The sequence below is a fragment of the Melospiza georgiana genome, chromosome 6 (assembly GCF_028018845.1).
Source record: "Melospiza georgiana isolate bMelGeo1 chromosome 6, bMelGeo1.pri, whole genome shotgun sequence".
Lineage (NCBI taxonomy): Eukaryota > Metazoa > Chordata > Aves > Passeriformes > Passerellidae > Melospiza > Melospiza georgiana.
Window position 1 is genome coordinate 20,650,730 of NC_080435.1, and position 15,132 is coordinate 20,665,861.

The following is a 15,132-nucleotide window of genomic DNA, read 5'->3' on the forward strand; positions in this document are numbered from 1 at the left end:
CAGGCAGGAATGCATTCTTCCCCTCCCCAAAATGCTGCTGCACAATCCCCTGGCTGCCAGATTTGTTTTCATCCTGCTGCAGCACTGCTAGGAATAACAGGACTTATCTACAGGGTATTAAATCAGTAGGAAGAGGAAGCAGAAGCATAATCCATTTCATCTCTCTTAAAATAGAAGCAGCAAAAAACCTTCTACTGAGTTGTCCAAGACAGCAAAATGACATCTTTATATTCAACTAAAATTTATGATTCCCTAAAAAGAGATTGAGATTGGGTGCAGTGATTCAATCGAGAGTTTTGGTGATAAGCTGAAACCAGTTTTGCCAATATTTAATTTATCGACTTGATCAAAAGAGTAAACTAGCAATCTAGATCTCTTCAAACCCCAAGCACAGACTCTTGATTAGTTTTAAGTGTTAATTCACTCTCCCCATGGAGATGTCACTGGAAGGACTTTATACCACAAAAACCACACAAAGAAGGACATCAAGCAAATAACGGCGTGTGCTCAGTACGAGAGAAAAGACAACTATTTATTTAGCACAGCAGCGAGGTCAGTCATTAAAGCCTTCTGCTTCCACAGCTTTGGGGCTGAGAGAGGGGCATGTGCTCCCTCCCTGGTGCTCGCTGGACATTTTTGGCTCAGAACAAAAGCATTGCACAGCCTGGCACAGGAAGGCAGGACAGGAGCTGTTTGCAAGGCAGGGCTGCGGCACGCTGTGGCATCTACGCTGGATCTGCCCGGCTTAACACTAGAGCCACGCTTGGAAAAGCGCTGCAGCACAGTCCAGGAGGGTCTAAAAGTGCCTCAATTTAAAGCAAAGAGCCCACAGGACTGCCCAGGGGGGGAGCAGGGGCTCGGGGCTCTGAGCACACCACACACTCAGCACTTCACCAGCCAGACATCCCTTGCACTGAGGAGAAACCAGGACTGGAAAGGAATTCAGGAGCTGCATGGCGTGGTGGGAATGGCACAGAAAACACATCATGGACACTTGGTGTGACTGCAGGGAACGAAGGAAGGGGCATCTCCAGCTTGGATTCTCTCCCCCTCCCAGACTGCAGCAATGCAACACAAAGGTTTGTACACACACACACGCAGGATGTGCTTCAAGGCACACACAGACACAGAGAGGTGTTTTCCAAACCACACTGCCAAAGAGGCGGGTTCCAGGTGCTGAACCTCGACAGCAGACTGATCACAGGAAGTGGGAAATCCCTTGGGAACAGGACAGACCTCGTTCAGAAACCCCTGACAAACAGAACATACCAGGCTGGCCGAGCAGGGAGGGCTCGAATGAGCGCCGTGCCTGATGAGGAGCTGTGGCCCCATCACCACCTCTGGGGCGTTTCTGGATGAAATTGGTGGCCTTGCATCCGAGTGCTCTAAGGGCAGGCAGGGTTTGGAGAGGGAGAAAAGGTTAAGGCCATTGGCTGAGAACTGGTTTTCCCCTCTTCTGTTGCCAAAGGTGAAGACAAGGAAATAAAAACATTTTAGAAAGGAAAACTGGAGACTCGAGTGGAGCAGGTGCTTCCCTTTCCTCCTCTGATCTATCTATGCTGGTCAGGGCAGAACAGATAGATGCTGTGCCTAATGTCACACACTGCTGAAAACAATCCTAGGCCAGAGCTGAGAGGGAGGGAGGGGGCAGGAAAGGCAGAAACATCTCTTGAAAACATAAGTCACTGTCTGAAAATCACTACCTTAGACGGCAAAACATGAACCAGAACAGGAGGGGCTGATTTCCTTCTGAGCAACGTTAGCAAAACTCCCTGTGAAAATTTCCCTGCCAAGTTGTGCTGCTGAGGGGAGAGGAGGACCCTCCTGCTTCTAACCCTTCCCCAGGCTGTAAGTGACACACTGCTGCTGGATACACATCCACAGCTCATGCCAAGAGTGTTTTAGGCTACCAGGATCTCACGTGGAGCTGTAGCCCTGCTTCCCAAAACTCCTGTGAGCCCAACACGCCTGCTTCTGCCTCTGTGCTGGCAAAGGTGGAGGCATCAACTTCCATCTGCACCAGGACACAGTGCCTGATATTCCCAGAGGCCACACACCCTTGGGAATATTTTCTGAGCTCACCACAGGAGTAGCCATGCATTCCAAGCCCATGTGCATTCAGTTTTGGAGGTGAATAAGACAGACACAAGCCAAGAGCAGAATTGCCAGGTCAGGTTATACCCCCACACCATCCCATCCAGGGACTGTGCCAGAGGCAGACACTGCATAGGCAGCACCTGAGGAATGAATGCACATCCCCCTCTATCCCTACAGCCCCTGAATCCATCCATCCATCCATCCATCCATCCATCCATCCATCCATCCATCCATCCATCCATCCATCCATCCATCCCAGTTAAAGGTGATCGATGGGCTCTGTAACAGAGCTCACCCCACTGTGTCACAGCCCCTTTCTAACCATCACTCCTGCCCTGCCCATGGGCTGTGGCCGCTGCCGAGCTCCCACTGGACCTCATCTCATCTCTGACCCCACTTCAACCCAAAATGTAAGGGGTTTTTGTAACACTGTTTTGCAGCAGCCAAGAGAAGCCTAATGGAAGCTTTCAGAGGCAGAGCTCCTCACCCCTTGCTGTTTAGTGCTGAGCACCGGCCAAAGCACTAAACACCCTCTCTCCTCCCCCTCACAAGATCTGGCTTGGGAGCCAAGGTACTCACCCATGAAATCAGGCTGCTCCTGAGGGCCAGGAATTTGTTTCCATTTCCAAAGTGTGGACGAGTTACAAATCCCTGTTACTACTGTCACAAGAGGGAGGCAAGAAATCCTTCAAGTGCCCTTGAAGGGGGTTCCCTGGTATAAAGCAGGTAGGTTAGTGTTACTCTCATTGGGTCCCAGGTCCTCTCTGCCCCTAACACCAGCTCATTTCTCCCCATTTTCCTGTCTTCCCATATGCTGAGAGACCACAGCCTTCAGCGGGGAAAAAAAAATCCAGTGAAAGGCCTTATCCAAAACCCCAAAAAATGAACACAAATAGTCCAGCCAACCTCGAGGGAGCTTGGACTGAGCCCACAGCACCCTGCAAAACCCAGCCTAACATTAGGAAATACTAGATCCAAAACAAAGTCTCTCTATTCCAAACGCTGCCCACGTGACCCTGGCGAGCCCTGGGATCCTGAAGGCTGCAATGGGACTTCTCTGGGCCACAGCACAGCCCCTCTGGTCACTGTCCCGCTGGCAGCTCAGCCAGAGGAGTGACCTGATGTGACATCCAGGCTCACACCGGGCTCTGCCACGCCACAGCCACCCTGGTTCCTCCGGAGCACTTCCCAGGCCGGCGTTCCAAGGTGGGATGATGAGGGGCAGATGCACAGACACCGATTAGGGATCGCCCATGGCTGTTGGGTCAGGGAGCTGCCTCTTCCCTGCCACTGCCCCTGCGCTTCCCTTGTCCTGGGATGGGGCTGGAAAAACACCCCCAGCCCAGTGTGACAGGAGAGCTGGGCCTTAGCACTCCCCTTCCATCTTCTTTACCACAGCCCAAGTTAAAACAGAACCAAACAGAAACCAAAACACAAATTGGGACTCTGAATGGGACATAGAACACTTTGGACTTGAAAACGGGACTGCAAGGAGGGGAGGGGAGGTGTCTCCCAGGGAGGACAGCAGGGGAGGGGAGGGGACACCGTCATTTACACCGATCAGGAGAAGCTGTAATCTATACACAGCGGTATAAGCCAAGATATATTACATGAAAGAACACACTGAGTGCATGGAGTTACCCACAGCGGGTCAGACTGGCACAGTCGTCTTGAACAAGACCCTGGAGTTGCAGTTGGTGTTTGTTGTTGGCCTATCTAGCTCGCTCTCTATATATATAGCTATGTATAGAATTTCTCTGCATGCATTTGTCTCAAAAGGAGCTGTACAGCTGGGCTGGGTTCCTCATCCCCACCCCGTCTCGGTCTTCATTTTTTCCGGGCTAGGAAAGCCACTCCCACAATCACAGCCAGCGCGGCCACCGCCACTCCTCCCACGATGATCAAGGGCTTCATGTTGTCGAAGAAGCCGCCCGGGGACTCCTCGGAGCTGTTTCCCTTGTGGTCAGAGTCAGGGGACTGCCCGCTGGCCTCCTGCGGCTCCGTGCCGGCGGGGCCGGGCTTCAGGTTGCTGTGGTTGTTGGCGATGGCAGCGTCACCTGCTGCCTTCTTGGTGGCCGTGGCAGGAGCAGGCTGCTCTTTGGGGGCCTCCTTCTTGTCTGCATTCGTGGCAGGCCCGGGGTTGGGCTTTTCCGGCTTCCCGGAGCTGGCGGCCTTGGCGTCGGGTTTGTTTCCGCTTCGGACGTTGCCTTTGGAATCCATCCTAGGGGTGCTGTGGGCAGCGGCTGGATACGTGGGGCTATCCCAGCTCTTCTCCCTCGCCCAGCTGCTGCAGGAAGCAGAGGAGCCACCCGAGCTCAAGGCCTGGGAGAGGCTGTCTTGGGATGCTTGTTACGCTGGCAGTGTCCTACCTGGACATGGTACAGCACCTGGAGCAGGAAGCAGAACAAGGAGAGGTGAGTGACAGGGCAGAGCAAGCCAGTGTTGCTCTGCCTGGAGGTGATGGAGGAGGATGGAAAGGAAGACTGGAAAACTGTTGGCTCCTTCTTTCAGAACTGTGAACTCCATTCAAAGCATTTACTACAGGCTCTGTGCCTGTAGCAATCACAGAAGCAGAGAACGGCCTGGGTTGGAAGGGACCTTAAAACTCACCTTGATCATACCACGAGCAGGGACACCTTCCACTGGATCAGAGAGCCCCAAGCCTGCACAGCCTGGCCTTGGACACTTCCAGGGATGGGACAGCCACAGCTTCTCTGGTCAATATGTGCCAGGGCCTCAGCACCCTCCCAGGGAAGGATTTTTTTCCTAATATCAAACAGGAACATCAAACAAGTTGGACTGACTGTCATCTATGGCTGCCATACTGGGCATCCATAGTCCAAGTCCATCCTGGCTGTGTGTGTGAGGCCATTTGTCAGTGATGATAAACTCACATCCAACCAAATAAACCTTCTTTGCCTTTGCTCACCCTTTCAATTCCTTCTGGGTAAGGAGAGAACACTGTGTTCCACGGGAGAACAGATGGATAGATTCTTCCTGTCTGTCTCACCCTCCACCCTCCCTCTTGCAGCACTATCCCAAGGTCCATTCAGGAAGTGGTTAAAATGTGATCTTATGTGATACTTTCTCTCCAGATGGGTGCTGCAGGAAATGCAGCATTAGTTTCTCAGTTCTCACAGATAGCAGAGATAAAAGGATTCTTTCTACCAGCATTTTAGTAGAGCAACAGCAAAACAAAGTGCCAGATCCTCAGCTGGTGCAAAACAGAGAATTGACTGCATGGATTTACTGCAGAGCTGGATCTCATGGTGATAGAGACATCTCAGTCCTGTCATCTCCTTTCAGGGTTTGCTGGACTTGCCCATGGAGCCAAACAGGATGCTGGTGTTCATCTGGGGCTATCTTCCCCAGGGAACTGGTGGAAGCAGTGAACAGCACTGCTGCACCACGGGAATTCAGCGAAGGGACAAAGTGGGCTTTGAGGGGATGAAAAACTACCACAACATCCTCACCCCACAAAGCTGGCAGGGCAGGGTGAGCTGAGGATGGAGCTCCTGTGGCTGCACATCCATGTGATGGGAGGAGAGGACAATGCACTGGGCACTTTGCCAGCAGGCTCTGGCAGTTCAGCACCACATCAGCCCCGAGCTGAGGGAAATAAAGAGTAACCAGGATCCAAGCCGCCGGCATTGCCGGCTCCCTGCTGACCTTCAGGGCTGCCAGGAACCTGCCAGGAGCTTTCTGCCTGCTAAGTGAAATCAGAGCTCATTGTCTGCATCGAGAGATGAAGAGGCTCCTCACAAACCTCAGCCAGCAAAGGTTCCTTCCACAGCGGCTCAGAGGGCAGATCACTCCTCTAATGACAGGAACAAGGTCCCAGGGCTGCAGCAATGATCTGTGCTGCTGACTCTTCTGGGAAAGAGGCTGACAAACATGGGGCCTTCATCTCCATTTAGGAAGGAATGGAGGAAATCTCACAGAAATGACAGGTCTGGGACTAGAGCAAAGCTGAGCAAATTTATGGCTCCGAAGTGTAAGATGGAAACACCTCCCTCCCCTGCTCCCCCTTGCCAGCCATTGCTTGGTGGTCACCAGCTGCTCCAGTGTCAGGCAGCTAGAGCAGACTGAGGGAACTGCAGCACCAAAATCATGGAATTCCACAGCTCTCACAGAATATCCTAAGTTGGAAGGGACCCACAAGGATCCTCCAGCCCAGCTCCTCATGCTGCACTAGGCTTGGTGACCATAAAACCCCGTATTTCTCATTGACTGCAGCTGGACAGTGCTTGCATTCCCTAGTTTGGGAAACTAAAGCCTTTTGGAAAGCCCAAACTGTGCCTCCCTCACAGCTTGCTGAGTGTGTATCAGACATTTGGGCATCCTGTACCACACAAACACCATCCCGGATGCTCACCCAGCTTCAGACCTCGCTGTGGCTTGGGGCGTGGGAGGGAAACAAGGGCCTGGCCCAGTGCAAGAATATTTTCCTCTCAGTGCTCATTCTGTGATATTTCTGTAGATATCACCTGCCTCACCTTTTCCTGTGCTTCCAGAGAGCATCCATACTGCTCTGTCAGCACAAATCCCACATAAATCCACAGCTGAGGCTGCACACAGTCACTCTCAGGACTCTGCTCCTTTGATTTGCGACCAGTTTATCCTTTTTTTTTTTTTTTTCAGTCTGGTACAATGAGACACAAAGAAATAGTAAGTGGAGCCCACAACTGAAGCAGGCCGCTCACAGGTTAAAGAAGGGAGGGTCAGATTAATCATGGCATAAATATTAATTTACCTTCTTTGTTGCTTTGATATCAGTTAACTGGGCCACTCACACACTCTGACATTCATGTGGTTACAGCACATGGACCAAGCATTAAACTTCTGCTCTTTCCCTAGGAAAATCATGTGCAGCCTATGGAGATTGTGAGGTAAATCAGGGAGGGCAAACTCACCTTCTTGCTGAGAAATGGGGACCCTGCACAGCCCAGGCACCTCCAGGTTTATCCACACCCCTCACTGCTCCAGATTCCTGGGGGCACAAAAGCTGGTTTTGCTTGGAGCCATGGAGTCAGGAGCTTTGTCCTGCTGCCATGCCCTGCATTGCCACAAACAGAATTTCCTGATTTTAAGTGCATTTCCACTAAAAGCAACACAAACCCATCACACAGCTTAGAAAAGGTTTTAAAAGATGTAGAAACCAAACTAAGCCAAAAATCAATATCAGCAGTTCTTAAGTGCCTGCATAAAGGGCTTTTGTCTGTGGTTTTCCATCACTGCAAGTAGCCTCAGAATTACCCAGCACCTCTCCAGACCCTCTGTCCTGGCTCCTCTCTGGCACCTGGGTACCCTTAGCAGCACATCCTCTTCCACCACAGTACTTAACCCTCTTCTATGTGCTCTTAGCACCTACCTTGGGAATCATCTTTGCTCTCCATTCTGTACTTCCAAGGGCATGACCATGGTCTCATCTTTAAGCACCTCTCTCTCCCCCAGACTGAAGAAAGAAGTGATTTCCTCATTTCAAAAAACTAACCCTGCATGTGAGGGTTCCCCCCATTCCTTCGTCTCCTCCTCTTCCCTCATTCCATCACATCAAGTTTTTCTCTAATGACACATTTTCCTACCTTTCCTTTCTTCTTTAGAGCTCCTCACATCTTTTTATTCCTCCCTTTTCTCTTGTCAGCTGCTGTCTCTGCCTGTCTACCCATTCCTCCCCCTTCATCTCCCTCTCTGCTTCCTACACAGGCAGCAGCACTTGGGAATAAGATTTTGTGGGAGACAGGCTTCATTCCCTCCCTTTTCCCTGCTCCATGCTATTTCTGTTTAACAATCAGTGCCCTTTCTGGAAGGTTCTCATTGCCAGAGCTAACCAGCTCTTTCCCAGGCTGGGAAGAAGGAGCTGGTGTAATAAAATCAGGGATGATCAAGGAGAAAAAGGAAAAGGAAAGCCTTCCAAATTGCTGCTGCAAAGATTGGCACACAAACACCACAGCTCCCCTGGGATGCTCTCAAGGTCAGTGCAGTCAGACTCACCCAGAGCAACAAGCTGCCCTCCACTGGAGCAACAGGCCAGCAGAGGAGCAGCTCCCCTTGGCTCCCTGAAGGGCACTTTCCTGCCTCAAATCCCAGCAAATCACCAAACACATCTATTCATCTGTCTCCTGCGTGCACAGATGAAAGCTGCATCAATCCTGCACCGAGCGCAGCGGATGAGTCATTGCTGAGCTGAGCCACAGCACAGCTCCACCAGCATGGCCCCTTCCCTCTGCAGGGACCCATCCCAGCCCCAAATCTGAGCCACAGCACAGCTCCACCAGCATGGCCCCTTCCCTCTACAGGGACCCATCCCAGCTCCAAATTCTCTCATCCTCCTCTGCTGCTTCCATGGGGAAGGAAAAGTCAGTGTCACTTTGCAAGAGCGAGGAGCTGCTCCAGGGTGTGCGTCTGGGGTGCAGTGGGAAGCTCATCCCCAGGGTTTTCCCTCTGTCATGAAAAGCAACCCATTTCCATCAGGTCCTTGACTGCCACACTGAGACTGGCAGCAAGGAAGGATTTAACAGCACAGTGGGGTTATGTATCAGGATTTATCCTGCAGCAAAGGTCCATCCCTACACTCCAGGTGTCCTCTAGTTGGAAACATCCATCCTGGAAACAGCTGACCACATCTGACCTGGAGCAATGCTGTGCAGAAAGAGCCAGAGATGGCAGGAAAAATCTTCAAATCCTCCCTCTCATCCCCTAATCTCCTCTTCCTTTTTTTTGTCACTCCTGCCTGTCTGGAAGAAAGGCACTCATCCCCTAGTGCACGGGACAGACAGACCCTTGCTGTCCCTAAGGAAACAGCTGCTGGCTACAAAGGTGGCTCTGGAGCAGCAGAGGGAGCTCCTTCTCCGGCACTCTCACCATCCCACTCTCCTCCATCTTCTCATCTAACCCCTAAGGAATGCAGCCAGGACCACCCTGTCCTTTGGGACGTGTCCTCAGGGGTCTGTGCCTGTCCCCTCTGCCACACCTGGAGTGATCTGTCAGGGCTGGAAGGATTTGTCTCCAGTCCCCTCCTGCAAGTGAGCAGCATTCCTGGCGCTTCAACTCCCCATTCCCAATGGGGAAAGCCAGCATTTCTCCCTTTCTCTGAGCTGCTGGGAGAACAAATGTGTTCAAGGCAGGGAGATGCCAAGCAAGCACCCAGGAGAAGGTCAGCAGAGTAGTGACTAAGCCATTCCCCATGCCCAAGAAGTGCAGCGAAGATGGATGAGGTAATGCACCGCCTCTGATATTACCATAAATATTAAAGCAGCTTTACATAAGGAGCTTGTGTTCTCTCAGCTGCCATGAGCAGCTCCCCAAGGAGGATTTTTAGCTCCCTTCCAGGCTATTTCAGCCCCCGGCTCCTGACGCAACGCACGGCAAATGTGACACAACGCAACGCAAACCCCACGCCAGCAGAGTCACTTGTCACAGACACTCCTGAACGGCCTCAGTGCTGCACAGCCAGGGACAGACTGTACAGGAGCCTGCTGTGCTTCCCAGCCCTCCCAAATCCAACCCTCAGTGACAGCAGCACCCAGTCACAGCAAACACTGCTGACCCACTTCACTCTGATGAGATATTTATGAATCCTTTTCCCAATCTGTTGTTTGTTACTCCCCACATCCCTCCCCCCATCCCTGGATTAAACATTTCCCTCTCAAACAAGCCCTTTGAATCTTGTTATGGAGAGTGTCAGATGCTGGAAGTATTTTAGCAGAGGCAGCAGGTTCAAATTGCTGCCACGGGGGGAGATCTGCCAGCCAAGCCTCTGCTCCGTGGCTGCGGCAATTCCTGCAGCTGCTCGGAGCCCCAGCGTGCTCCTCACTGGTCCAGCTGGTGCTGGCAGTGACCAAAAATCTGTACCCACCATCCCCACAGCCCCCAGAGCATGGCCAGGACCCTCCTTCTTGCTCCCAGTGCCACCAAGCCATGTCCCCTCTCTCCAGGCTGGGCAAGGCATCCACACTCAGAGATTGGGTTGTACCTGGTACCAAGGTGAGGTCAGGGAACAGGACAGGTTCCTGTAGCCCAGTAAAGGCAGCTTTGCCCTCCATTTCCAAAGGGAAGGGCTCTGGGATGCAGACCCCGGGCCACCAGCTGCTCAGAGGTGTGACACCACCGCCAGTGTCCTCCTGGGAGGCTGCCCAGCCATGCTGCCCACACAGGTGACACAGCAATTCAGTCTCCCCACCAGAAAGAGCCCAGAAACACGACATATATGGTCTTTTTCTACACCACAACCTCTGCAGATGACAAGCTCCGAGCTGAGCGTCACCTCTGCAAACCACACACATCCTGTCCCCAAAGAGCTCCTGGGATGGATGTGGCAGACATTTTATTCTCTGAGAGATGGAGGCAGCATTGCAGACACACCACACTCCTACCAGGGGCTCAACCTGTGTTCTTTTGGAGGGGTTTAACCCCAAACACAGTTCCAACCTACCCTGGTAACCCACACATGTTTGTACACAGCCACGTGCCCAGCAAAAACCAGGCACTGCCAAGCAGCCGTGGGAGAGAGGAGATTTTGTCTCCAGCCACGTGCTCGGACTGACTCCCTGGGGTGGGCACTGAGTCACAGCTGGCACGGCCCTGGCCTGCTGTCAGCAGGAAAAGCCACACCTGGGAAGGCCCCTCAAGTTGCCACCAGCCTCCCCCATACAGCTTGCACTCTCAGACACACCTTACAGCAAAATAATTTCTAGAATTCAACAGAATCCGGAAATACGTCGCTGAGGCTGGGTTGGAAATACCTGCTGCAAAGCCTGGCTCCTCAGGGTCCCAACACAGTCCCCAAGCTCCTAAAACAGAGTTCAGAGCACCTCAATTTGCTGTGCTAATCTCACTTTAATCTTGAGTTTGAACTTCTCTCAGACACAAAATCAAATTCTCTTTTCCCCTCAACAGTTTTGGTTTTTTTTGTAGCAGAGACAAACTGTTGCTTTTACCGTTCAAAACCATGAGGTGTTAGATCTTGAGCCTCTCCCTGGCAGGGCTGGGCGCCCCTCACCCCAAACAGAAATTCAGGGCACAAAGGAAAAGCTTCTCAGCCAGGATGACTTTTTATTCCCATGGCAGCTACTTGTCAGGACACTGGAGCAATAATTGGGAACACTTTGGGAGACACCACAGCAACAGGAATCCTGGATCCTTAACCCATGGCACCTCACAGGGATCTGGGTGCATCCTGAACCCTACCCTGGGCAACTCCTCCTGTTTTTGCTTTTGCAAACACACTCAGTTCCTTTCTTTAGAATGTTTTTCCAGCCATCCCAGAGTGAAAAATTCATTTCCAGCAACACTCTGGCTGGGGCCAGGGGGCTTCTCTTGGTTCCCTGCTCAGCTCTGGGCCTGTGGTGCCAGCTCAGGGATAAAGTGACAGGGTCAGCAAACATTCCCTGCCTCTTGGAAAATGGTGAACACTCATTCCTTCCCACCACAAAGCCCTGCTCCTTACCCCAGGCCTGCCAGGACTTGGGAGAAGCCTTTGGGAAGAGGGCAGATGCTTCCAAATTGGGGTGCTGCTCCCCAAGCAGCCACAAGCCAGTCCCCAGCTTCAGGAGGCTGCTTCCCTTTCTGACATCTTGCTGTTAAGGCATCTTCCTCCCAGTCCTGCATCCCAAATTCAATATCCACAAGCAAAAAGAATGAGGGATATATGTGACACAGTGAAATAGCTCCAACCACTGCAGGAAGCAGCAGCAAATTCAACACCCCTCCCCAATTTATGGGCATCCTAAATCCATCCCTTCCGCCTGATGCGGCATCACCCCCTTTGTGGCTCAGCTGGGGCCAGCAGGAAGATTCTGGAAGCAATTCCTCTCATGCAGAGCTGGGTCTGGAATCTGGCAGCCCCTGGATCTGCAGGCATCAGCCTGAAAGCTGTTGCCCTGCAGCTGAAATCTAAGAAGCCACTGCAGGCAGACAAGGGGCCAATTCCACACGAGGCAGTGACCTTCCAGGGAGGCTCCCACACTCTCTGGGGTAAAACCCATCCCTTACCTTGTGCAGCAACACCAGGGCATTCTCCTTCCCAGCAGAAAGCTGGAAAGCATCTGGGGAAGGATGGCCAAAGCTCCTCCAGCATGGAAATCCCTGCTCATGCAGCTCCATCCCTCCCTCCATCCCGTCTGCCAGTCCCGACACCTGATCCAGGATGGGAACAATGTGCCAGGGTGTTCTCCAGCCCTGCATCCCAGCAGCCTGCCAGGGGAGGGGATGGATGCAGCGGGATGAAAATGCACTTTTAGGGGAGAATTGGGATTTCTTCCCCCACTCTAGCACAGTATCACAGGGTTAGATGTTGGTGTTGGGCACCGTGGCTGAGAAAGGACAGCTGGAAAACACTGAAGGTCAAACCTGTGAAGGTCAGACTTTTGGAGGTCAGTCCTGAGATGGAGCAGGGAGCTTAATCCGGCATAGTCCATCCTCCCTCTCCTGACGGCATCCTGCCCAAGCCCCACCCAGGAAAACGGGGCTGCGGCGGGGAGGTTTCCTCCTCTTGTCCCAATGCCCAAGTTCTGACAGCCTGACCTCGATTCAATTTTAAAAATCCTCTTCTTTCCCCCATTTGCAGCTTCCCAGAAGCCACCAGAGGGACAGAGAAGTAAACAGGAGCATATCAACAGGTCCCTGCCAGCACATATCCCAGGGATGCACATGGATGCACAGAGAGCAGGGACATCAGACTGCAGAGCCTGAGACATTCCCAGAGCATTCCCTCCCTGGAAGCACCCACCGTGACTCAGGAGCCCTGGGCTGGCACCCACCCCTCTCCCATTCCTTCGGTGCAATATTCTCCCTGTTTTAACAGGCACTGCTGCCTCTGACATCTTCCTCCCTTTGCGGCTTTTTGGGGTCAGATTTCCCTTTGTGAGCTCCTCTCCAGCACAAGCCCAGGGTCAAATCAAAGGATACACCCCCTAATAGATTTCAGATTCTCCCTGTCCTACAAAACAACCCCCTTTCCCGGGAAAAGGTGAAGGCTGAACCAAGCTGCCGGCTGTTCCTGCTTCCCTCCTGCCTCACGACTCACAGAATTAAACAAAGTCATTAAATCCATCCAGGCAGAGCAAAAGGCAAACAAATCCCTCTGTCCATGCAGATGGGAGGGGAAAAGCAGCTGGAGAAGCGCTCAAACCCTTCCGGGGAGGTGCGGCAGCTCTCTGCCAAGGCCGGAGGGGCTCAGCCCGGGATGCTGCTTCCCCTCCTCCCTCCCAGCAGCCCTGTTTCCGGCACATGGCCGGCTCCGCTTCCCCGTGCCCGCCGCCCTCCTGCCTCCGGAGTGCTCTGCGGCATCCAGGGCCTGTCCTTGGCCGGCCCGGCCCGGCTCGGCTCGGCTCGGGGCGGGGAGGGCGGCGCGGCACAGCCCGCGGCGGCGGCGGGGAGGCTGCAGGTACGTGCGGGAAGCTGCGGGCAGGAAGCGGCCGGGAGGCGGCCGTGCGTGTGCAGGAGCCGCTCCTGTGCCTGCCTGACCTTCAGCGAGCGAAGCGTGCGAGCTGGGGCGGGAGGGGAGCCCTCGGGGCCGGCCATCCTCGCCGTGCTCCTTGTGTGGGGTCAAAAAGGATCTTTTTGCCTCGCACGGGGAAAGCTGCGGGTGCCGGCTCCAGAGGCAGCCGGCATGGCAGCCCCGGCCTCCATCCCGGGCGGCCGCGGGAGGTGCACACTCACCTTGGGCAGGTAGCTCCACGTCTCCGTGTCTCTCTGTCACCCTGCGCAGGACATCCGCACGTCCCCGAGCTGGGAGCCCCGGCCCTTCCACCCGCGCCCCCCGTCCCAGCGGCATCCCTCCCTTACCTCTGTCCTCCGGCCGGAGCAGTCACACCTTGGGAGCTGGCTCTTGCGCAGAGAGGAGGGAGGGAGGCAGGCAGAGGGTGGGGGGGAAACTTGGGAGTTTCCCACAATGCACCTCTGCAGACTGCATGAAGATGGAGAGCAGGGAGGGGGGGAGAGGGCGCTCCAATCCAGAGGGAAGGGCTGGGATCTGGAGGGGCCGGGTGCCAAGGGGGGGCCGCAGGGTGGTGAAGGCAGCCCAGCTGCATCTCCACATCCTCTGTCATTTGGGGCTGAGCTGGCTCAGCAGTTCAGGGCCATCCCTGCGGCACTGACCCCTCTGCTGCTCCGTTTGATTCTCCTCCAAATCCTGCCTGGATTTGCAGCAATTGCATGAAACATAGCAACGAAGTGGGGAGGACACACAGGGAAAAATACCCGGAAGCAGGCCAGCCTGCTAAATTGGGATGCCTCTGTGTAGACCACAGGCAAAAGGAGTATGAGCCTCCCCCCACCAGGATTTCCAACTGAGATGATCCCGGGCAGTGAGTTAAGGAATGTAAAACTGACTTGCCAAGGAGAAGCTCTGCACAGTGGAGGGAAGACACTGAAATGCTGCACCTTGTGATAGTTCTGTGCCAGCTCTGCTTCCCTTCTCCCCAGACTGCTCCTTGTCCCAGCAGGCTGGGATTTGACACCCCTTCCCAGACCGGAGCTGGGCACACAGCCCAATCCCACTGCAGAGTGCTGTCAGCCAGCCAGGCACTGTCAGACACAGCCACCTCCTCCTCATCCTCACCAGCTAAAAGCAAAGAGACCTCTCTGTTACAGCCTCACCCCTCCAACCAGGTACAGGGCTCAAATTCCCATCCCTGTGTCACTTCCTGCTTGTATCCCAAACCTCAGCAGGTTCTGGGATTCTCTGGAGCTCTTTCAGCCCTTATTTCAGAGCAAATCGGGCTGTGTGCTACTTGCCCATCTGCCTGCACCCTGCTCGAGACCCACCAACCACCCACCAGTGCCCAGCCAGGTGCATGTCATGTCCAAAAAATACTCAGGTTGCTTAAATCCCACTGCAAAGAAAAATCCTGCCTGTTAGAAGAGAGCTGCAGAATGAGGGGCTGGATGCAAGAACATCTCCCAGGACAGGCTGTGCTTCCAGGGCCTGCCTTGGGATGCAGCTACCCTACACACCCCCTTGGGACAGGGATAAGCAAGGTTATTCCTTCTGTAGTCCTTGGCTCCAGGAGCCAGCTGGGCTCAGACAGGCTG

The 15,132-nt window shown here is 53.7% G+C and overlaps 1 protein-coding gene across 3 annotated transcripts; it reads right to left on the reverse strand.

Moving 5' to 3' along the window:
* Nucleotides 1-511: 511 nt before the first annotated feature.
* On the reverse strand, nucleotides 512-13,987 carry CEND1 (cell cycle exit and neuronal differentiation 1). 3 transcript variants are annotated; one of them, XM_058026487.1, is made up of 2 exons: nucleotides 13,885-13,987; nucleotides 512-4,484 (listed from the first exon to the last, which is right to left on the reverse strand). In XM_058026487.1, the coding sequence occupies exon 2, from the start codon at nucleotides 4,315-4,317 to the stop codon at nucleotides 3,925-3,927; it is 393 nt and encodes a 130-aa protein (XP_057882470.1). In that variant the 5' UTR covers nucleotides 4,318-4,484; nucleotides 13,885-13,987; the 3' UTR covers nucleotides 512-3,924. The 3 variants fall into 3 exon arrangements, with proteins under 3 accessions (XP_057882470.1, XP_057882472.1, XP_057882471.1); XM_058026489.1 differs by lacking the exon at nucleotides 13,885-13,987 and adding an exon at nucleotides 13,759-13,779; XM_058026488.1 differs by lacking the exon at nucleotides 13,885-13,987 and adding an exon at nucleotides 4,708-4,845.
* Between the last annotated feature and the right edge of the window lie 1,145 nt (nucleotides 13,988-15,132).